Source organism: Rissa tridactyla, chromosome 2, assembly GCF_028500815.1.
Source record: "Rissa tridactyla isolate bRisTri1 chromosome 2, bRisTri1.patW.cur.20221130, whole genome shotgun sequence".
NCBI lineage: Eukaryota > Metazoa > Chordata > Aves > Charadriiformes > Laridae > Rissa > Rissa tridactyla.
In genome coordinates this window covers 166050836-166073709 of record NC_071467.1, presented here as the reverse complement: position 1 = coordinate 166073709, position 22874 = coordinate 166050836, and the positions used below count along the sequence as shown (strand labels likewise).

The 22874-nt window shown below is 43.6% G+C and overlaps 1 protein-coding gene across 1 annotated transcript in view; it reads right to left on the bottom strand.

Moving 5' to 3' along the window:
- The window catches only part of TMIE (transmembrane inner ear), a 37016-nt gene extending 15157 nt beyond the window's left edge, over window positions 1–21859 (bottom strand). Inside the window, exons 1-2 of the mRNA XM_054193291.1 lie at window positions 21761–21859; window positions 7290–7407 (exon numbers count right to left, since the gene is read on the bottom strand). Coding sequence (XP_054049266.1) covers window positions 7290–7407; window positions 21761–21859 — 217 coding nt within the window. The remainder of the gene's footprint in view (window positions 1–7289; window positions 7408–21760) is intronic.
- Window positions 21860–22874: the final 1015 nt, after the last annotated feature.

Here is a 22874-nt window from a genome sequence, read left to right as displayed (position 1 = left end):
CACCCAACTCTCAGCCTGTCCTCATAGCATAGGTGCTCCAGGCCTCTGATCATCTTTGTGGCCCTCTGCTGGACGTGTTCCTTCTTGTGCTGAGGACTCCAGAGCTGCACGCAGTCCCAAGTGATGTTCTCTGTGATAGAGGACAGTACTCGCCCGGCTTGATCCATCTCTGCATAGATTATTCTGTGCATCCTGCTGAGTGTTTCTCATACACTGAGCTGCTGGTGATGCAGTGTTTGAAGACAGACGGCTAAAGCCTCTGTCAGAAAGGACCATGTGAAGCATCCCTGAGCCAGCCTAAATTATCCGTGCCTCACTGGAAATCCTTCACATTAATGGAAACATCTGTGTAGTTTTGCCATCCAAAAAGTAATGGTTATTTAATAGTGTAAATCTTTTGCCTGGCATTTATACTTCAACACCCGCAGCAAGTTGGTAAATAAAGCCTCTAACACTTCAAATTAAACTGTGCTCAGTTAATTGCATTCAAGATGTTTAACAGTTTTGTTGGTGCTCATTAAATAATACTTGATTCCTGGGAACATGTTTATTCAGTGTGAACCTCCCTCCTTTGTACTCTCACACTATTTTGTACTCCTCTTGAACCTTTGACAGATTCAAGGGAAAGACTCCCAGTTTATGCAGGCAGATAAGCAAAAGCTTTGCATTTGTGACTCCCAAGCATCCCATGACAGACCCGTTTCTTCAAGCTTTTTTCTTGAAGTGACTTGAAGATAAGTCTGTGGCTATGGGCCAGGTGAGAAATTACTGATGCTCATGTCTGGGGCTACATGTTACCATTTGACTGGCATGGGTGGGAATGGGAAAGCGTCTCTGGTAGGTCTTGCAGAAGGGCACAAAGACAGGCATTGTGTTTTAACCCCAGCCAGCAATTAGGACCACACAGCTGTTTATTGAATCCCGTCCCCTGCGCCTCCTCCAAGTAGGGTAGGGAGAAGGGGGGATAGGGAGAAGTGGGGGGGAGGGGAGGGGGAAACCTCGTGGGTTGAGATAAAGAGAGTCTAATAGAAAAGTAACAGAAGAGGAAAATAATAACAATGGTAAAAGAATATACAAAATAATATAATAGAACACAAGTCACTCTCACGACCCTATGGTTGGTTGCCCAGTCCATCCCAAACAGTGATCATGGGTTGGTGCCCCCCAGCCAACCCCCATTTATATGCTGAGCATGATGTTTGTGATATAGAATATCCCTTTGGCCAGCTTGTTCTGTCTATGCTCCCTCTCAGCTTCTATGGGAAGCTGAAAAATTCCTTGACTAATGTAAACATCACTTAGCAACAACTAAAACAATATATGTTAACAACATTATTCTTATACTAAATCCAAAACACAGCAGCTACTATAAAGAAAATTAACTCTAACCCAGCTGAAACCAGGACAATAGGGAAAAAGAGATCAGAACTGAACCTCCTACTTTTGCAATCAGCTGCTTTAGCCCACCACTTTGCCACTCCTCATTCAGGTAAGCCCTATTTCCCAGTAGTACTAGACCTGGTGTGAACTACACATAAGGATGTACAGTGAGAAAACCTGTTTCCATGGCCCCCGAGCTGTTCTGGTGCTGCTAAAATACCAGCGCTGAATAATATCAATGAATTAAAGGTCTGCCACTCATGGACACAAGGAGGTCTAAAGTACACCACCAGCTTAGGCAGTTCCCTGGCATGAAAACTGGGTACCATCCAAAGCCAGCTTGGTCTTCAGTTTGAGTTGAACAGAAGGCATGAGGTCATGTCTGGAACACAGCAGTGGGATGCAGTAACAGATCTGCTGCCACCCCACCCGATGTGGGAACCTTCTGCTACAGTTCCACCCTACCTTTTTCATTCAACGGAGTACAGACTCAAATCAGGATGATAAGGAAAGGGGTGTCTCCCTGCCCGTGGTACCTGAAATACGGCTGATTGATGCTCTATATTGAGCTGCCATGGTACAGAACGCAATGGGTTCTGAGCACAAGATGAGAGGCATTGCTTCCTTTTCACAGCACTGTCCTTGCTTCTATCACCCTCTTCATACCCTCTTCCCTCTATTTGTGTCTTTCATTCCAGAGGGGTACACCTCCAGAGGTATTTTACCCTGCACCCAGTCCCAATTGTTGGATTGCCTCTGCAGAAATTAGTGGGGCATTACTCGAAGAGGTGCTGCCTGCATCCTCCCTGGTGGGCTGCTGTCACCAGACCTGGGAGTGTACGTAAACAAGGAAACCAGCAGACCTTGAAACCCAAAGTAACACCCAGAGAGGAAATTAAACAGCTTAAAAATGTTGATGGTGTTTGTGATGCCAAAGGAAAGGATGAGTCAATGGAGAGCACACTGGGCAAGCCTTGGCCTTGGGCTAGCTGCTGGCTCTCCCAAGGACAGATCAGGACCACCCCTTCCTCCATCAAAGCACTGAAGTTTGCAAAGGACAATGCTTTTCGTGCAAAGTCCTCCTTCTTTGTGGATGAAACAGGCTGTGCAAGATTCCAAGGTTATGACTCAATCCCATCCTATCAGGGCAATAGTGTTGGGCCTCAGATCCCCATTTATAGCTTTCACAGGACCAAAAAAAAAATAAAAAATGGCAAGACCAAGAAAGCAGATAGCAGTGCTCCTGAGTGAATCAAATCCCCCTGGCAGCTAATCTCATTTTAGCTGTCTGTTGTTGTCTCATCAAAGTCTCCTCAAGAAAGAGAGAGGCAGCTGAAACCGTTGTCTCTGCTCCTGCCTGCAAGGTGTCTCTTTTCTTATCAACCAGCACTCAGAGGAGCAATCCAGAGCAGCTGAATTATACTGGGTGCTGAGAGGTAGCCCTGATAAGGATTTCAAGGCACACTGTCAGGACAGTCACCAGCCTGCCTCGTTCTACCTGACTCAAATATCCAAAAGGGAAGATTTCCTTTAACCAAGGACAAAATGACTGAGCTAAAATCTTGGGGGCAGAGGAGCGACAGTAAGTTGACCTGCTGTGTGTGGTACCCAAGAAACTTTCTTTTTCATCCCTTTCTTTACATTTTTTTTTCCCTGTAGAGGTTGTGTTTGCTTTAAAAATGAGCTCTCATGTGCCTTCTCCAGTTGTAGCAAAAAGATTTGACATTCATGATATTTTAGTAGATGAATAATACACATATCCACATGAGTTTGCCTCCAGCATGAGCTAAGTGATTCTCTGCATGTTCTACTAAGTTGTATTTTCTTTTGTGGGCTGGTTTACTTCCCAAAGTTTTGTTTTTCTTGTGACTTATCCTATCACAGAGCAGAAACAAAGGAAAAAGATAGAGATGGATAGGTCTGACAGAGACTTGCTTTCATAGGTATCTGAGAAAGGGGGCTATCAGTTGCTGCGGGAGAGGCAGAAATGCCTTCTGCTCATGGGTGTGCAAACTTTTCATCTTTTCTGGTCTCTGCTGAGTAGAGTTGGGAGGAATCTCATTTGGTTTGTAACCCACCCAAAAAACCTTTTTATGAGTTTGAAGATCTCCACAGAGACTTTTTGCCCATTTCAGGGGTGTGTGTTTGTATATAAGATTTCTTTATGTGTGGTTTTGCTTTGTTTTGTTGTTGTTTTTTTTTAATCTCTTCGTTAAATAAGGAAATATAAGAGTTTCGATTTGGCCATTTTTTCTGCCTTTTATTATGCAATGATGCCATCTTGTGGAAGTTGCTAAGAGCAAGAGTTGGAAACCACACCTAGAACATATATATATTTGCAAGTCCTGTCACTCAGCAGGAGGAGGTTTGTCGGGTGGAAGAACCTGGAGGATCTGCCATCTACACTTGCTGTGTTTCAGGAGGAGTGCTCTAGTTTGGTCCTGTGGCTGCCCTTAGCAATTATCCTGCATATCTGAGACCATACCTTTACTGGAACAACTATCTCCTATTTCCGTTTCAGCTGAGAGGAATCCAGTTCAAGTGCTCCTCAATCACCCACAGGGAAGTAACTGGAGGCATTAACTTTAAAAACATCTCAATTCCTCTCCTCATCCTCGTTTAGTGGATGGGATCTAGGAATCACCTAGATTCACATGACAAAGTAGGCACACCCTTAAAGCCTTGATAAGAAGATGAGATAGCAAGCCAATGGGATTTTGTGGAGGCTCTGAGAAACTCTGGAAAGGATGTTCTTCTCTTAGTTAGTGTTGTTAGAGGGTTGTGCTACCCTCTTGTTCTGACTGGCAAGCTCCTCCTGGAGCCAGGAACAGGAAGCCACATTAAAGTTTTTCTCCATCTCTTGTCCCATTAGAAAAGTAGAACATTGCCTAGTTTACCAGACTGATATCAAGGCAGCCTCCAAGAGCTCGCTCACAGAAAAGCCTGTGTCTGGTCCTGAGAGTTGAAACAAGGCTGATAAAGCTGGGGAACCGCCAGTGCTTTGGGGATCACAAAGCAAAAGAGGAGGAAGATGTTGCTGGAGCAAGATACAAGAAATGGGTGAGAATTGAATGCATGATTCAGTTATTCTAATGTCATTAAGATTGAACCTATCCTGTTTTGACTTGGATCACAGACCTGGTTAATAGTTGCTGTCTTCACCAAATACTTGATTTCATAAAAAAAACGATTAAGCTGGTTCAGTTGCTTTCAAATGCCTTCTGCTCACTGAAAGAATACCTCTTCAAACGAAAAGGCTGTAACAGAGCTGTAAAGCCCTAAACTGACCCCATTTTATGTCGTTATGTACTGAATTTATTTATTACTCTGAGATTCAGCAAGCCAAAACCTTGTGATCTCCTAGTAAATACTTTCCTACTCTTCTATTAATATATATCTGAGCAGGTCGACATATTAGTCTGATTTTGTTGAACTGCCTGTGTTTTTTAGTGGGAACTCCAACCTTAAAGCAAGATGTTACTTTATTGAATTGCACACAACCTATTTTCTTGTCTAAACACAAATGCTTAAAAGTATTTTAGGTTCTCATCATTCACTTCTTTCAGCACTTTCAATACCTAGGCAGTAAATTCGTATGTTGTTTTCTATAACATGTTTCACTTCTGGGCTGTCACTAGGTGAGTAAACTTTCATGGGTGTTTGCTTCTTGCTACTAATATTTTTAGGTAACAAAAAACCCCCTAGTTTCTTTTCTGCAAGCAGTGCATGGTCCGATGTGTTGATTTGCTAACACGGGAGATTTTCTGTGCTTCTAACCCTAAATAACCTGGTGATGCCAAAGGCAATTTTTAACAAACAACAAAACAATCAGACTTACTGGACAAAAATTTCTTTATGATTTGATTCCCTCGAACCAAGAAAAAATAGCTAAATAAACTCCTTTACCTGGCTACTTGCATTCTAAAACTCCTGCTGTTAATTTTGATGCGTGTTTCACATGGTGTGTGGAGTCACTAGAGTTAACTTTGCCCTGTGGAGTTTCTTGTGATTGTTGGCAAAGGGTGTTGCGGCATGTGGGGATTTAGCATAAGCTTAATTGATTGAGATCAGACAAGTTCTGGGAGTAGTTATCTCTCAGACTTTGGGTGTAGGCTGTGGTGTTTGACCAGAAAGGGCAATGAGGGGGAAAGAAAAGAAGAAAAATGCTTGTACTTGCTTTCAAAATGTAAATATCTAATTTAAACAGAGTATGGGAATGTAACAGGAAGGTTATCAGGGAAGGACTGATACAGGCTACCTACAGCAGCCAAAGAGGCTACTGCGGCAACAAGAAGTGGCCTGATTTACCCAATACCAGTAGAGTCAACACACAGACTGCTATGCTCTCTGATTAGATTAGGGCTGTGTCTAGATGCAAGTTCTAGCAGCAAATGGAAAAGTAACAGGGAGTGGTAGAAATAATTTGTCTGCAATACAATGGTTTTACAGCTGGCCCAGCAAACCCATATTCTCCTAAACAGGTTGCTTCTAGGTCAGGGTTGGCATTGTCTGTGGCTGTTCCCCACCAGGAGCTTGCATGTGGTCACTCTGTTTTGGAGAGTGCTCATCACTTATAAGGAATGAGAGCAGTGATGAGAATGTGATGCAGAAAGCTAAGGCACTCAAAACCTTCCTTCAGTCACTTTAAAATGCTTCATTGTTCCACTTATGAAACTTAATTTAACAAGCAATTAGGGCCACAAGCCAGAATGAGAAGAGAATGGTAAAAAATGCCTGGAAGATGTAAATGTATCTCAGTCCATAAGGCTGGATGTTGTCCTTCCTGGAGTGGGTAAGGATTTGAGGTGATCTCTGAGTTCATGGGATTTACCTTAATGGACTGGGGACAGGCTCTGTCCCTCTGCTCACTGGTCCCTAACAGGAAAAAAAGGAGGTTCAAGGGGATTGTAGATGAGTCAGTGTAACTCACTGTTACAAAACTTTGTTTGCTGGAAGAAATGAATTTGCTGTATACTTTGCAAAAGTCTAGAGAGTAAGAAGATGGGAAAGAAACAGATTTATCATGTTTGACTTGTATCAAACTGATCTATTTTTTCTGTATGAAGTTATAGTTGACTGAAGGAGAGAGCAGAAGATCCTTCACTTGAATTTTGATGGGGTTACGATGGTGTCCTAAGTGATACTCTTGTAAAGGAAGCTCATGATCGTAGTCTGCAATGTACAGTGAAGCTGGCTTACACTCCTCACAGAGTTTGAGTTGCAAGGGGGTGAAGCTGGATGGAGAAACTCAGGTGGGGAATCAGCCATACCCAGACAGGCCCTTAAAGTGTGCTGTGTGAGTGTCTGATCCCATCTCACTGCAGTCACGAGGTCTGAACCAGTGGCTTCTTAGTGCTTGGGTAACAAAAAAAAAAAAAAAAGTGGGGGGTAGGTCCTGAAAGCCCTGCTAAAATCAAATTGAAAGTCTTGGCACCCGGAATTGGAGTTAGGGACCTTAATGCCAGAACTGGTTGTGACTGCAGACCTCTTGAGTTTTCTTATCTCTAGTGTGGGACAGCACCACAAGGGGTCACGTGTGGTTTGTATGGTTATATGACAGGGCAGGACGACGGCTATAATGTGTTTGGGCTTGAATGTGGTACTGCAGCTGAAAACAGTCCCAGCTGTGGCACAGCTCTGTACTCTCTCATCTGCTCTGTGGTGCTACCAGCTAGGACCTGTTGATAAGTATGTTGCAGATGAAGCCATGGTGGCCCACCTGTTATTCCTTCAAAGACCCCACCTGCCTCTCCCTGCCTCAAAAACCCCTTGGTGTGTAACCCTGTGATGCCAGAGACCAAAAAGCCTCAGCCTGCAACCTCCATGGCCAACTGGTCTGTAGTCCTCCAGGAACAAGTCCTACTTGGGGTGGTGCTGTGGTTGGTGCAAGGCAGAGAATTACCACTTACTGACTGCCAGGACAAAGATGGCAAAGATACCAATCACCTGCCAGAGGCGCAGCCCCCAGATCACCACCGTCTCTGAAGTGACAGGGTCCGGTTTCTTTTTTGGGGGTTCTGTGGTGGCCTGGGAAAGAGGGAGAACAAAAAGAGAAAAACGTGGTTTAGGATTTTCAAGGCTCTCTAAAACAGTCAGAAGGATGCCAGTAGCATAGGAGATGGTGGAGCCCAGTTTACTGGCCCCGCAGTTTGAAAATCTTTGAGGAATACAAACTTCACTGAAGAGCTTATATCTAAAGCTTTTTCTATTTTGAAATTTATCTGAAATATTGCCAGTTTTCATGTCTACAAAGCAAATCTTTTTGCTGTTATTTCTTAAAGTCTCAACTTTTTCTAAAAAGTCCATCACCTGGGGTCAAGAGGAAACTTCTTAAATTTTGCTTTCCTATCTTTAAAATGTATTTATAAGACTCAGCTGCAAAGTTAAACATGGCTTTTTTTTTTTTTTCTTTTTTGAAGAGACTTCTCCACAGGTTTCATTGCAGTGCTATCTGCTCTGCTAGGGCTAGATAAGATGGGAAGGAGGCAAAGAGTTAAATGTTGGGGTGCAGTGAGAGCCAGCTGCTCTCTAAAACTGGGGACCCGAGGGGGACAACAAACAGCAGGGCAGGGGTCTCACCAGCAAGACCCCATCCCACCACGCCCAAACAAGGGGAGAGGGACAAGCCCAGGGTAGCAGTCAGGGTGAGCAGAGAGCCCAGGTCACCAGACATGCCCATAGTGATGGGGCAGGTTCAAGGGTCAGCAGAGCCCACGGCCAGACTGTAGTTCAGGCAGGGGGCAATCCCTGGAGCCTTGGCTCAATGCAGCTTCCACTGGACAGGGGTCAGCCCTTGTCTCACAGTTGGCCCCAGCAGCTCAACCTCCAGGAGAGTGATTTTCTGCCTTTCTCCTGAACCCTTGAGAAACATTGCAGAACAACTGCTAGATCAAACAGGACAGAAGTTCCTGTGTGTGAGACAGCAGTCAATGCTGACCTTTAAGGTTGGTCATTTCTTTTGATTTTTTTCATCATTCTATATTATGAACCTGCCAGTGGAACAGGGGAGCTGCTTCCCTGGATCAGGCTGGGATTTTGGTGTTGAAAGATACTGGGTCTGTTCCCCTTCTTGGTGCACATTCCCTTCCTGACCCCACATGGGTCCCTTTCTCTCTGCTTAGACTTCACAGGGTCTGAGAGGAGGGCTAGTGCATAGTTTGCACTTGGTTCCTTCTCTACCCGCCTTCTTTAAACGTGTGGTAACTGCCACAGCCTACAGCTACCCCACTGTCTGAAGAAGCCATGCAGGAAGGCACCAGATAACTTGTCTACTCTGTCTTGGCCCCACTACAGCAGTTATATGGGTAAAGGACTTGTCTGTTGGGCAGAGATAGCCCTGGACAACACCTGTCCTGCAGGCAGGGATGACTCTGGGTCTGCTACCAAAAAAGATGTGGATCTTATCTCCAGCTGTCCTGCTGTGGAGCTCCTCCAGGCATGTACCTCTCTATGGCCTCGTGTTCAAGCTCTGAACATCCTTAACTTCCCTTTCTGCAGAGGCAATGCTCCTCTGGAGGGGGGGAGGACTTCTAAAATTGAGTAATATGCAGTTCTGTAGTGGTGTTTCTTGTTCCTTGGTTTTAAAGATGTGAGTGGGGGTAGGATTCAACCTTTTAAATGCGGGCATCTAGTCTTGTCTGAGGTGCTGTGGAGTATCCTTCATCTACCTACCCAGCAGGGCACAGATCTTGCATTGTGTCATATGTGCCAGGTCCCATACCCATGTCGGATATTGTAGGACATGTCAAGTGGCACTAGACTTCATAGAAATTTCATAGCAGTGTCCTCATCACCCATAGGTATGAGAAAAAAATCAGGAAATCTCATATCTACACCTTGCACTGTGTAGAGCGCCCAGTGTCTCAGTTTCCCAACTGGTAGCACAGGAACATTGCCGCGTCTTTACTTTTGCCTTGAGATATTTTGAAGGGAAATACCATGTGGATTTGATACAGGGACAGATACAGGGGCCTGTAAGTTCAAAAAGGACACTTGATTTAAGTCCCGTTGTCACCAGGGAATGAGGAGTTGATGGACCCTAGCACAATATGCAGGTAGTAATTCCCAAACAACATATTTGCTAGTTGTCAAAACAGCAAAGATGAATTTGAGATGGCTATTTAAATTGCATTTAAGCACTGGGGATTCAATCCCATTGCTTTAACTCTGTAAAGTCAGTGTCACAAAGCACACATGGCAGATTTCATGAAATACAAGGAAAAATGGTTCAAAATGGGTCACTCTGGTCTAGAGGCTCCAATTTTGTAGCCAGAGCTCTGATTCCTACAGCTCCAACAGTATGAGAGATTCAGAGCAGAAAGCAGAATATACTGTAGGGAGGCTAAACAACGCAGACAACATCAATGAGTTGAAATGAAAGCTTAGACCAGGGATCTGATTGGGTTTTTTTTATATATATATAGATAAATAACAGTAATGACCAAACAGATCTTTGCAATAAAGAATTTGGGTAACCTGTATTTCCTGAGAGCCCTTATGTTCCTTGAGGACACATTAAATGCATAGAGACAATCCAGTTGTGCTGGGAGTCCAGGAGGAAAGTCCTGGCTTTTCTCACTTTTGCCTTCAAAAGAATAAACCACAAGGCTGCCTGCCATTTCATTTCTTTTTATGTTGTACCTTGCAAGTTCCTTTTGTATTTTCATGCATATATGCATACATCTATAGTGAACTCGAAAATAATTTAAGTAGGAGACATGATGCCAAATGCTTATGTTCCTTAAAATACCCTTATTTTTACAGTTAAGTGCACTTTTCCTAGCTATAAGTGTACTTTTTCTTTCAATTTGTATTTGGTTTGGGGAAGTAAATTTTTTTAGTGGTGTTCTCCATTAAACAGAAGTCTTGAAATTAATTAGTAAGTAATTGAAATGAAATGTAAAAAAAGAACTGAGAGAGTTCTGGTATTTTTCTTTATTTGCTAATAGTACCTTTTCTAAGCAGTCTTGCTTCTGTATTTTGAGTCACTAATGACAAGTTTGACTAAAGAAACCTGCTCTTAAATTCTTTTGTAGAGGTTGTATTAAGCCTGACTGTCATGCAGGATAACTTAACTTAATCAGTTAAGTTATTCAGGCTAGCAAGAAGGTCTTTGAATTAAATTCTATGGCTTGTACTGTACCAAAGGTCAGAAAAGATGTGATAATGTCCTGTGTAGTGCATGCCTACAAAAAAAGGGGATTCAGGTAAAGAGGGGAGTGTGTCTGATGAACACAAACAGCGCTCTTGTTTCCAGATCCTGAGAAGGCTCAAAAAAAGAAGCGTAAGGGGGGGATTAGAAAACAGGTGAAAAAATTGAATAATAATGATGAGAACCTTATCTTGTGAAGATGACGTGAGCATTCATTATGTAGTTTAGCGGTGATTTGGTGACTACTACAATGAGGTGAACTGTAACCTCAACTCCTTTGGCTATTGAGTAGATCTTCAATATCTATGGCAGAGTCTGGATCAAATAGCCTTATAGATACCTGCCTTTGGTAGAAGTAACTTCTCTGGAGTGACCATTTAGATGGAAACAGGACAAGGACCTCATGGCTAAATGTTGGACAAATAAGGAACCTAAGTCTCATTGTGGAGTCAGTCCTTAGTTCTTGTTCACCTCAGTTCCCCATCTCTGAAATGGGGTTGAACATGTTTCACAGGTGTTTTAGGAGGACAAACATTAGTCATGAAACAGGTTGTCTGGACCAACTCCTATGTCCCCAGTGCAGTGACAATATGGTAGGGTCATATACACCAACAAGCAGCATTTATTCTCTTGGCTTATGGCTTAGAAAATTAGAGGTTAACAATCCCTCACTGCTAATGAACTTCACATTATGATGGGTTGTGGTGCAGAAAATCAGAGTTAAAACCTGTCAGTGACCTTTCAGAAGGACTGTTAGCAAAACATCTTCATTGCCTTGTATCTGAACGTAGGACCTGATCTGCATTGGCAATAGCCTTTTGATAGAAGCTGAATACACTTCATTTCTAAAAGAAATATCTCCTAAACAGGCACATATGATTCCCTTCAGTGCCTTTCCCTTCTCAGCCCATGAAAGTGCTGTTAAAACCCAGCTGTAATGGATACCAAAGAGTGAATTGGAGCTGGAGCTGCTTTCCAATTACTTGCCTATTTGTGCAATACAAACCATATTTTAGTCTCTTCCTAATGAAGGATGCTTCCCGCCGTGTCTGGAGTGCTTTGTCTCCCAGGGGCACCCTATTCAGAATCCATCTGCAGTGAATAGCATCGTTGTCTGTGTTGGTTGCTTCCAATGTGTCTTGGCTACTCAGCACCACCGGGCCACAGCTCATTGCAATTTGTGATGGCCACCTTTCTCCCCTAGAGCAGGGACTGGCCATGGGGCACCCAGTGCTCAAACCCCAGAATTGCTACAGGTGAACTAAGGGAGAAAGAAAGTCTGGTCAGAGTGGTGCGGTCTTGTGGAGACATCTGGGACAATCAAAGAGGTACGAATCTGTGACACTGCACCAAAAGATCTCCCTTTTCTACTCCTTACGAAGCATCCATTGACAAAGAAAAGAAATTGAAGAAGCTGCAGTAGACAGCAGCCCTACTGTCAGGGGAGGCATCAGGGCACCGTTTTAAGTTCAGAAAACTTTGTCTAGTTAGAGGTGCTGACCCCAGAGTTCTAAGTTTACTTCCTGCCTTGGATTCAGCTTTCTTTCCTTGCTACCTATGCTGGAGTTAACTTTTAGGGTATCTCAATCTGATTCACAGGAGACACTTCATTTGCAGTAGTTGGCAAGACTTTACCATTTTGTGAAGCTCAGCTTTCCAAAGGATGAATCTTTTCCTCCAGACTTGCCTCTGATGGGCAACAAAGAAAGGGAGACAAATATAAAGATGAAAACTGGTGAGAAAAGGAAATTGTGGGGCTTCTGCTGGGACTCTGCATATCTGGGTAAGCCTTAAGTGCACAAGAAGAAGGGAAAAGAGATGAACAGGGACATGATTGGTGTTAGTCCTGCTATGGTTATATCGGATGGAAGTAGAGGTGAAGGGTTAGCTCTGTAGATGGCTGGAGGTTTAAGGCTGACTGTAGCTGTTGCTCTAGATTGTTTTAGAAGGAAGTCCTCAAAGGACCTAATGATGTGCAGGGAAGGGAGTTGCATCTCTGGAGGTTATCATGCATGTACAGCCTGCTCAGCTGAGCCTTGCACATTGCCAATGGTTGGTCCTTCCATCTGCCTCACTGCAGCATTTGCAGGCCTGTGTTGCACACAGCAACACAACACTCCATGCTTTCTTGACTATGGTGGGACACTCAGCCTGAGTGGTGGTCTGCTGCAAAAAGTCCCAAGACAAGAGAGGGGCTGTAGCATTACTCTACATCCAAGAAGTGTGTTTTCTCATGTGCTCAGAAGAGACACGTGCTTGTGGGCATATTGCCCATCTACAGCTGTGGAGAGAAACCCCTTGTGGGTCGTGTAACCTGGTTCCCTGTCTCATGACTAGCTCATGCACCAGAACCTGATGATCTTCAGCAGGTTGTTTTACATTACCATTAATAACTAATCAGCAATAATCATAAATAACATCCTCAAAGAATCCAGAATAAAATAAAGTAAAAGAGAATGCAAATTGCAGATATGAAGGTGAGGGAAAAAGAACCCACCTTTGGATGGTTGGAAGTGACGCTACTGGTTTTCTACAGCACACGCAGAGTTACCAGAGATCCTTGCTGCTTTTGCCTGCTGAAATTTCCAGTGTTAGTCTCTTTGCTGTGGGGATCTCAAAGCACTTGATGCATCATCTTTGTTCAACAGAAGTAATATTCCCAGTACAGAGTGGAGTAGTTGAGAAGAGCAATTAAAAAATATTCTCAAGATCACAGCATTCTCAAGATCAATCAATAGGTCTGGAATGGATTGTAGGATCCTCCTCTAACTGCTGCACAATTTATGTAAAACCTTCACAGAGATGGAACAAGTAGCAGGCGTTATTTTGATGTTTAAATGTTCTCCAGTTTAAGTCATGAAGGAATGATAAACAAGCTCATTGACTAGTGAAAGATGGGGAAGATAAAAATAGGCAGAAAGGTAAGGGATGTGCTGACATACTGGGTGCTACAGCCATTGTTGCCTCAATAGGAGGACAGCCTGAGACTCTGCATCACTGTGGATGCACGTGCTCACGGTCAGTAGCAGGACGGTAGTGATTGGAACGTTTGCTACCAGTTTATGGACAATTCTGGAGTAATTTCTGGATGAAGAACAGCATAACCTTAAACAAGGCTGAACTTAAATTGGAGGGAAGAAACAACAAGGTTAAAGATCTCTTCCACTTCTCTTGGTTTCACAAAAGCTCTTGATGTGAACCAGTATGTAAAGTAGCAAAATATATTGCATATTTAAGAGAAGAGTGCAAAGGGAAAAAGCATGAAGCAAGACTGCTGCAGAATCATGACCATTCATGTGGATAGTTTGATTTAGTCACTGTAACTTTTCTTCATATTCTTAGAGTGAGTGTTCAATGCTAGGGCTGAAGTATGCAGTGAAATTACTGTGGTGTAATGGTCAAGCTACCACAGCTTAGCAAACTATCACATATAAGCTGATCTATGGCTGTGTGTGCGCACTGGGATGCGTTAGCAGATGCCTAAGTTTGCATTACTCCACATGCTGACCAGACAATGTGTCCAAACTTCACAGGGTGAAAGGTGCAACGCTAGCCCACATCTGGTCCTCTTAGCTTTTGGAGATGACATGTACAGTGGTGGTGGGAAAAAACATCTTAATGAAACTAATTCTTAGTAGCTTCAAGAAATTGTAACTGCTGATTTGTGCTCAGCAATAAATGTCAAGGTTTGGAGCTGTTGATTTCTGCATGGGAATAAATGTCAAGATTTGGAGTTACTGATTTGTGCTTGGCAATAAATGTCAAGATAACAGAATGACTGGATCGGGGACAAAAGGAAAAGATGCAAGGAGGTGAAATGCAGCAAAGATTAAACTGGGACAAGGCGATTCTTATGCGGCCCTGGGTGGGGGGGAACCCAAGTAGTTCCATCAAAGGTGAACTTGTGCCCTTGGCCACCAGTGGGGTCCAGAAGTGCAAGATGGACAGATGAATGAAGAGGTTGTGTTTGGTATAAAGACTAACAGCATTACTTTATCTATGCAAAGCAGTTGCGCTAAACAAAAGACTCCAGAAGACTGGAGGCAGTGAAGAAGACTTCTGCAAAAGATATCGGGCTTCAGAGGAGTCACCTTTAGATGAAGGAAGCTGTTAAGGACACAGAAAATGTAAGCAAGAAGCAGCATTAGCAACACTCGGGTAATAATTCAACAGGAAAAGACTCTTGAAGGCAAGCAGATGAGAAAATATCAAGAAAAAGTTGCAAAGACACCTGAGGTTATCCTCACAACAATGTTGCTACCACTTAGTTGTCTGGGCAGTGCCCATAGGTATATGAAGAAGTTGGGCCTCCAGGAGGAAACAGAACTAATCAGAAAGGAATAATCAGGAGGCTCTGGGCTGAAAGATTGTATAATCATGTTATATAAAAGAGGAACTTATGGCTTAGTTTAGTAGCCTAAACTTAAATTTAAAGGCGATGATGTAGGTCTTGGTAAATTGTCCATGTAATGTTTACGGAAGACCTGCACCCTCTGGAGCAGCAGCTGGAAAACAGGCGGAGTACAGCACAGTGCCTCAAATAAGATTAGCCTGCTATGTTTAGGAAAGCGAATCCAACTCCTAGCCAATACCAATAATGAATATTGTCAGCAAAGGTGGAGTGCTGACTGGGGTATCTCTTGCAGGCCAGTGGAATAGATCCTTAGCCTCTGACTGCACTGACTACATCTCCCACGGAAGCTGAGGTGCCCAGATCACTTGTTGATACAACTACTGTAGAAATGTTTTTGTATCTTAAACTTCAGGCTAAATCTCTCCCTCTAAAGAAAATGCATCTATCCTTACTTAGGTGCTTAAATAATGTGTGGCACAAGTAATTAAGCCTAAGCTAGTTATTCCAGGGTTATTTATGTCCGAGAGAAAGCGGCAGTTACTCAGGGCTACTCATCCCATTGAGGGAACTAATCTAGCGCTGATGAATACATGATTATTTCTCTTCAGTGATTATTAGTGGAGCCTACAGTGACTAGCTCAGATCTGGGTTTCCAGGTTCTAGATACCCAATTTAGAGCAGGTAAATCCTGCCCTTGACATCCAATTCTTTGCTTGATCTCTGGGAGTAGGAGCAGCGAGGAGAGACAAGGGGATTTTTGGGGTGTCCTAGGGATCAAGTGATTCCCTGGCAGCAGCCTGGAACAGGGGCTCGTGGCCCATTACTGTCCCACGCTTTGGGTTTCCAATGCCTCAGACCCTGGAGAGCTGGTTTTGAGGGGCGGATCTAAAGTAGGAGCCAAGGCTGGACTATGTTGATGATACCCTGGCTTCTCTTTTGCTGTATTACCCACCATGGCAGGCTCTCCTACCTGAGGAGGCACAACATCTGCTTCCAGTGAAGACAGAACTATGTCAAAGACTTGGTCCCCAAGCCCTCTTGAATGGCATGTCCCAGGTGTGGTAGAGCCCAGGCAGGTGTCCCCCATCCCAGCATGTCTCAGAGTTTCACTGTGTGCACCTTTGCAGCTTCTCCAATTGTCCAGCAAGGGCTGGGAGGAGGAAAAACTACTCCGTAAGGAGCTGGATCTGAGCTTACATTGGACACTCAGGGCTGTAAAACATCTACTAAACCCCAAAATACTAAATAATTTCCAGGCGAGTTGCATTTTTGGGTCAGAACAGTTTGACACTGGTTCTTCTAACTAAAATAAATAAATAAATCATGATTGCTTTGTTTCTGATTCATTTCAGGCAGGCAGAAACTGTCAGTGGTGCTGGTGGGAGAAGCAGAGGTATTATCCCCAGTGGAAAAGGAGATAGCTGCTAGAGACAGGAGTGTTATGCGCTTCATTAAGCAACAAAGAAGAAAAATTGTAAAAGGCACTGCTTTTCAAGGTCTCCCTTTTTTTTTTTTTTTTTTTTTTAAAAAATGCCCCTTCTAATTAGGCTTGACTGGTGTTTTGCCTGCAGCATGGCTGGGCCTTGAAAAACTAACAATGTTTATTCCTAATTGCATTTGATTACACATATCTAAAGGCCACAGATGGTTTGGGCGGACTGAGCTTCAAATAAATGCACCTGTGCACTCTCTCCCTTCCCCTCCTTCCAAGTAACAAGGAGGAGATGGACAATCTGACAATGGACCCCCATGCAGGAAAAACTTATCTAGTGAGGCCATCAAAATCCTCTGCAGTGGCAGTGAAACCCTGGCAGAGTCCAGATGCAGCACTTAAAATACAGTAATGATAATTGATCTGTGGCTTCACAGGTCAAGGGCTGATGTAATAGGATTATGCATTTAGGAAAAAAAAAAAAGAAGACCGATCATAATGACTGAATTTATGTTTGATAGCTGATAAATCTAGTAATTAACATTAAATTATGATGTAGATATAACTGGTCGTGAGCTTGCTTGTGTCAGGGCTGCTCCTGGGCTGGCCAAAGGGAGCCTCTCGTGGTCTCAGACGTCCAGCCTCCCTAGTTCCCAATGGGAAGCTCATATTTTTTTTTTTTTCCTACCTGGACCAGTTCATGGTCCTGTGAACAACAGTTTCAGTTTGAACCCTGATGCCTCTTTTCATCCGAGAATGGCAGCAGTCACACAACAGCCTCTTTAGCATAGCTGTAGCATTTAGGATAATTGTTTATTAGCAATTTATTAGTTGTTTATAGATGCAATCTCTCTGCAAATAATGAAAATGCTCTGAGAGCATGTCTAAATTTTTCCTTAACATTTGTGTGGGTTTGTGTCTGGGAGGGTCCAGTGACTTTGTATGCTGTATAGTCTCTGACCCTCTCTTGAGCCTCTCTCCTCAGACAGACCATGACAAGGAATTTTACAGAAAATGGATTTTGTAATTTTCTTTAATATTTTGAATACAGCTGACCCAAAATACTGGTATCTTCCTTAAAGATGCCATTCTTGAAGCTAACACTTACCTGAAACGATCGTGTGTGTCGCTTGTGTATGTCCTCCTGAACTATTGTTTTCTTGATTGTTCTTTTTATTGTCAGCTATTGAGTTAAATCTATGCATCCACATGGGAAATCAACCTCAGGAGAACACTATAACTACTCAGTAATTTTACCTGCCTTCATTTAAACTACAGTCACACATGAGTATTTTTAGATTATTGCATACAGCACCTCATCCATCACATTCACTTGGAGGCTACAAAAGAGGGTTACAGTCCCTTGAGCTCATCTATATAGAGTTAAGTGTGGTATAATCTGAGCTCCACTTAACACCCTGCACAGCAAATATATCATTTGTCTATGTGGCAATTTGAAAGTGGAAGGTCTTGTAAAACATCTGAAAGCCTTTAATTAACCCTCTTTTTTTTTTTTTTTTTTTTTAAATGGCCTTCAATTTATCTTGCAGGGATCTTCTCATCCTACTCCATCAGGACCTGCCTTTGCTCCACTGAAGCTTTTCATAACTAGTAAAAAACAATAGCAGTTTTGTTTTGTGGGTTTTTTTTTTTTCCTTACTCTAAAATCTGTTCAGCTTTTCCAAGGAGTCCAAGCTAGAATTGGCAGGAGACCAGAAGCATCTTTATTTTAATTTCTATCTTAGAAGAGAGAAGTGGCACATCTTTCTGGTCTGATAAAGCTTCTGAAGAGTTTTTTCATGTGCCTTCCTAGGACAGAGTTTAATCTCCTGAATAGGAAGCTCCAAACTCCAATCCAGAGACTAAGAGCTTAATAAAGGTCTGACAGATGCATAATTGACTCAAGGGGAGCATTGACTAACCACATACTACTTCCCAAACACCTGATTCCTTCCCATCCCAGGATCCAACTTCATACCTGGTCTAAGTCTTTTAAGAGCTGACCTGATGCACGTTATCCTAATGAGGTCATCCTGATTGTTTTCTCCATGAGGAATGCAACATATCTGGGGCCAGAGCACCCTGTGATAACCCATGACACTGATGGGCCTGAATTCTGCCAAAACAAGGTGGACCTTTCCTATAAAACAGTGGTGTCCAGTTTTCAGACTATTTATTTTTTTATATTTGTTTTTGTCTAGCCTGATTCTCTCCTTTAGGTACCTGCAGATAGACATAAAGGTTTATAACAAAGGAGAAAACCCAGGTAAATCAAATGAGGACTGAGAAAACCTTGGGATAGGAATGAGAAGATAATTACATCAATATGGAACTCAATAATGAACCATATGACTGGCAAAATGTAGTCTATTCCAGATGGTTTATCAGTCCTTAGTATCAATAAAGTGGGTCAAATAAGCATAGAGATTTCCCTGTGCTTTCCTAAAGCAAAGTCCTAATGGATTTTCTGTTATGCTGCAGAGTAGACTATTCCTTAAGCTGATTATGAAATAGTCATAAAATATTATGGTGCTAACTTTCAGCCCTGGCCCAAAAGAGGGACAAATCTAAGAAGCGATGGGGTTTATATTGACCTTTAGAAGAGCTTATTTCTGATCTAGAGGCGCTGCAAATGTTGATATCCCTCCCTCCCTAACTTGTCCTATTTCCAGAGCACCCCTTGGGCATGTCGAAGGTCTGATGGGCAAAAGCAGCAGCAGTGCCATGAACTGTGCTATCGCCTTGTCCCTCCTTCCCTGTGTAAACTACCTGCTTCTTGAAATGCATTCTTTATCCTAACTGGGGCTCTTGGAGAAATTATGGGGAAGGTGTAAATCTGAGGAATGGGCCAGTGTTATATGTATCTCATGTAATGGGTATATTTTATTGGAGCTGAATGTGTTGTCCGAGCAATCCTGTGCAAGGAGGGTAAAAAAGCCAAAGCAGTGCTCTCTTGTTCTTCAGTCTTCTTGGTGTTAGAGCATTGGTGTGATGCTGGAAAAGAGCCTTTTCCCATTCTTCTAGGTTTTTATCCAGCACCTACTGATGTCTGAGCACATGAATGCATTTTAAAGGTTGGAGGCACCAAGGGTGCCTAGGCTATGTGGGTGTGTATCTTCACAAACTTGTACAAATTACAGTTGAATTTGGGCAAGGGGCTCCTGGGAAAGAATCCACACCTCCAGGTGAAGTGCAAGATATCCCTCTGCAAATGCACCTTCCAGGAGGGCTCCTGGTGCATTGAATAGGGCAGTGCCCAGGGCAGCCCATGGAGCTAATTCCGCGTTTACCCAGTGCCAGTGTAGCTTGCTCATCCTTGGACAGTTAATTTTCAACCTGAGGGACTGAGAATTCTTCCAAAAGGCCTATGAGAGAGGAAAGCTTTCTGTCAAAGCAATTAAACTCAATATTCAGCAGCTTTTAGTGCCTCTTTGCTCCCAAGTGGAAAGTGCACATGAATCTGCACATTTGAAAACACTTAAACATCATTAAACAAGAATATCGTCTCGTTTCTTTACTTCTCCTTACTGTGTGGGGTTTTTTTTTGGTTTTTGGTGGGTGGTTTTTGGGCGGTTTTTTTTGAGCTCATTGAAATGCTCTGATGTCCAGCCCCTTTGACCTTCTCTCTATTTGCTTAGGTGGGCTGGCTTAGCATAAATTGAATTATTGAGGATAACTGCATTGTATAATTACTTGAAGTAAAAAGTCCTTGCAGAGCTTTGGAGCAGCCTGTAATTCATGCGCTTTTAGAAATACAGAAACTGACTGTTCTTCTAATCTTGTTTTTGGATAACTGGTAGTTAAACTGCCATAGAGCTTGTGTTTCTAGATGAGATTTGTTCCATCTGATGTGCTATAAGAAGTAGACAAGTTTTTGAGAAAGTCTGGTATAAGTAAAGCAGACCATGAAATTACACCTGTTTTATAAAAATTTTTGTAGTTTTGCCATTTATCTTCATTTTGCTTTGGCATGAGGACAATTCCCGTAAAGTGTGCATCTACAAAACATAATGAAAGGGAATGTCTTCCTGGTGGGGTGGATGCTGTGTCTGCATGTTGCCCTGGCTTCAGCAAAGCGTGCTTTGTGAAATGTGCTCTGTAAGAGAAAGTTCTGCCTCACTTGTCACCTTGAGAGATGCTGTAGGCTGAAGAGCTTGGAAAAATGTGAAAAATGTCCACAGCAGAGCTGGTGTGAATTGTAAAGGAGTTTAAGGTTCCTGTTTGCCTTGCTGGGGCTGTTACATCCTGGTGAGATAGGATGGGTCGGAAGACCCATTTGAAAAATACTGAATTAAGTAGCTTTAAAATGAGACAACCAGAGGGTTGGGGCAGAAGATGGACCACAGGGCCCTTATGAACTCAGCATGGTTGTCACTGTCTCTGATGTGTTGGTGATGAATTGCTAAAATCTGCAGACCAAAGGCTGTGGAGATCAGACCTGGCTTGGTGCGAGGCCAGGTGAGGGTCAGGGCAGCCAGGGATGCAAAGTTTTAAAATGTTGAAAATAAAATCCTTCCTTATCCTAGTCCATCAGAACCCTTAACACAGCCACGCCTGCACAGATGTATTTTCGAGCTAAACCCATAAATCTGAGCAAAGCAAGCTCTGCTGCAGGAACACGTTGGTACTGTACCTCTGGGGCTCCGACCCTGGACCAACGCAGCAGCTACCTCTAATGTGGCTCAGACCTTAGGAAAAGTGATGAAGAGGTTGAAAATGGCTGGGCTGACATATTTTTGGCAGCTGTAATTCTGGGGGGCTGTCATTCCACATAGGATTCTCACTTCTGGAACTGCTGTTAATAAGTTTTAACTGCTTCCAAGCGCAGTCTTGGGTTGTGAAGCTGCTCTTCCCTCCCAGTTCATCCCAGCCTTGCTGTAGGGAGCTGGGGCCATAGAAGCACGCAGTCATCCTCAGGGGAAAGCTCTGAAACTGAGTTGTGTGTGAGGAACCTCACCTTAAAAATTAACATTTTGGCTGAACTAGAGGAAATGAGGGAAAGCAGAAGGAAAACGCAGCCTAGATGTTAAACTTGGGCAGGTACATGCAGGTACAGGATCCACCTGGGTCATGCTTGGTCCTTGTCTTCTTTCCCTGAGCCTCTGCTGTGGGGCACTTGTTGGACATGCAATACCGGGCTAGAAAATGCCGTGCTGTCACTTTGGCCCTTTGCACTGTGTCAAGCCCTCTTTGGGGGCTTAAAGCAGCCCTTAAGTGCTGACTGTCCTTAGCAGTAACTATCAGCATTTTAAAAGCTCTTTCCTTCTAGGGCTGGGCCTGCAGAAAGCAACTAGCATCTCCCAAAGAAGCCTCTAACTCCTTGGAGCCACCTTAAATCCTCTGCTCTCTGCCCTACCTGTCCTCTTTGGGTAACATGCATGGAAAAATCCATGATTTCTGGATACCCTCGGCCCCCCAGCCAGTAAAGCAAGTTGCTCCTTACCTCAATTAACTGTGCCATGGCAGCTCTTGAGCAGGACAACAACAGGGAGGAAGACCTTGCCCAGGAGAGAGGATGCTGCAAGGGTGGATCCCACGCCATCTTCTCTTCCCAGTATCTCTCCGACTTCTGCGCTGTAGCCCAAAGCAGGGGAGGTTATGAATAACCCAGCCAGCTCTCAGCAGCGGTCAGCATTTACCAGAAGCAGTCGCATGCTGTCCTGGCCCTTCTTTACTGCCTTCCTTTTCGAACCCAGCAGCCACAGAGCTGACGCCGGGGAGTCATTAATTAATTAGACTGGTGTCGCTTACAGAGTGCTCTGCTGCTCCTCAAGCTGGGCTTTGTGAAGGGGGGGGATGCAGGGAGCAAAGTAGCGCTCAGAGCTTTCGCCGCTCCCCCAGAGGAAGGAGATTCACTTATTAAGACACTGGCTTTTTCTTTTTCTTTTTCTTTTTTTTTTTTTTTTTTTAACACCTGCCTGACTGATTCCAGTTCTTGTTCTTGTTTTTCTCCTGGCCTGTTGAGAGAATTCTCTTCCTCTAATGAAAAAGGGCGGTAAGCCAAGCTGATGCATCATCAGCATCAGAGCTATCCTATGCTAGCTGACTCCAGTGTTACCAGAGATAAGTGTTGGACATCTGGGGATGTTAAAAGCATCTTTCATCCCTGAAAGATGTTGTGGATGCGTTGCTACAGTCTGCAACTTCACCCAGACTTGGTCTCTGAAGGGAGATGAAGGCAACTGGGAAAAGCATAGGAGGCTGTAGAAGCTAAAGCTGCAGGGCCACCATCTCCAGCTCAGCTATGCTCAAGGGGCTCAAGGAAATTACTGGAATCTCACGGGTAGGGAACGCACATCTTGAGGGGTTTGTGGGAGCATTGGACACTAATCTGGGCTGTCCTTCCACCAAGGAGCAAAGAAAATCTTTGGTCGCAGGGCAGAAAAAGAGGGTCAGGAAGAGAGTGACTGGACAAACCAGGTTTACTATATTCTCCTGTACTCAAAGTAATTTCTTGCAGTATTCTTTACTGGGAGAAGGCTAGGATTTAGGCCATTGGTATGAGGTTCAACAAGACCAAGTGCCAGGTCCTGCACTTGGGTCACAACAACCCCATG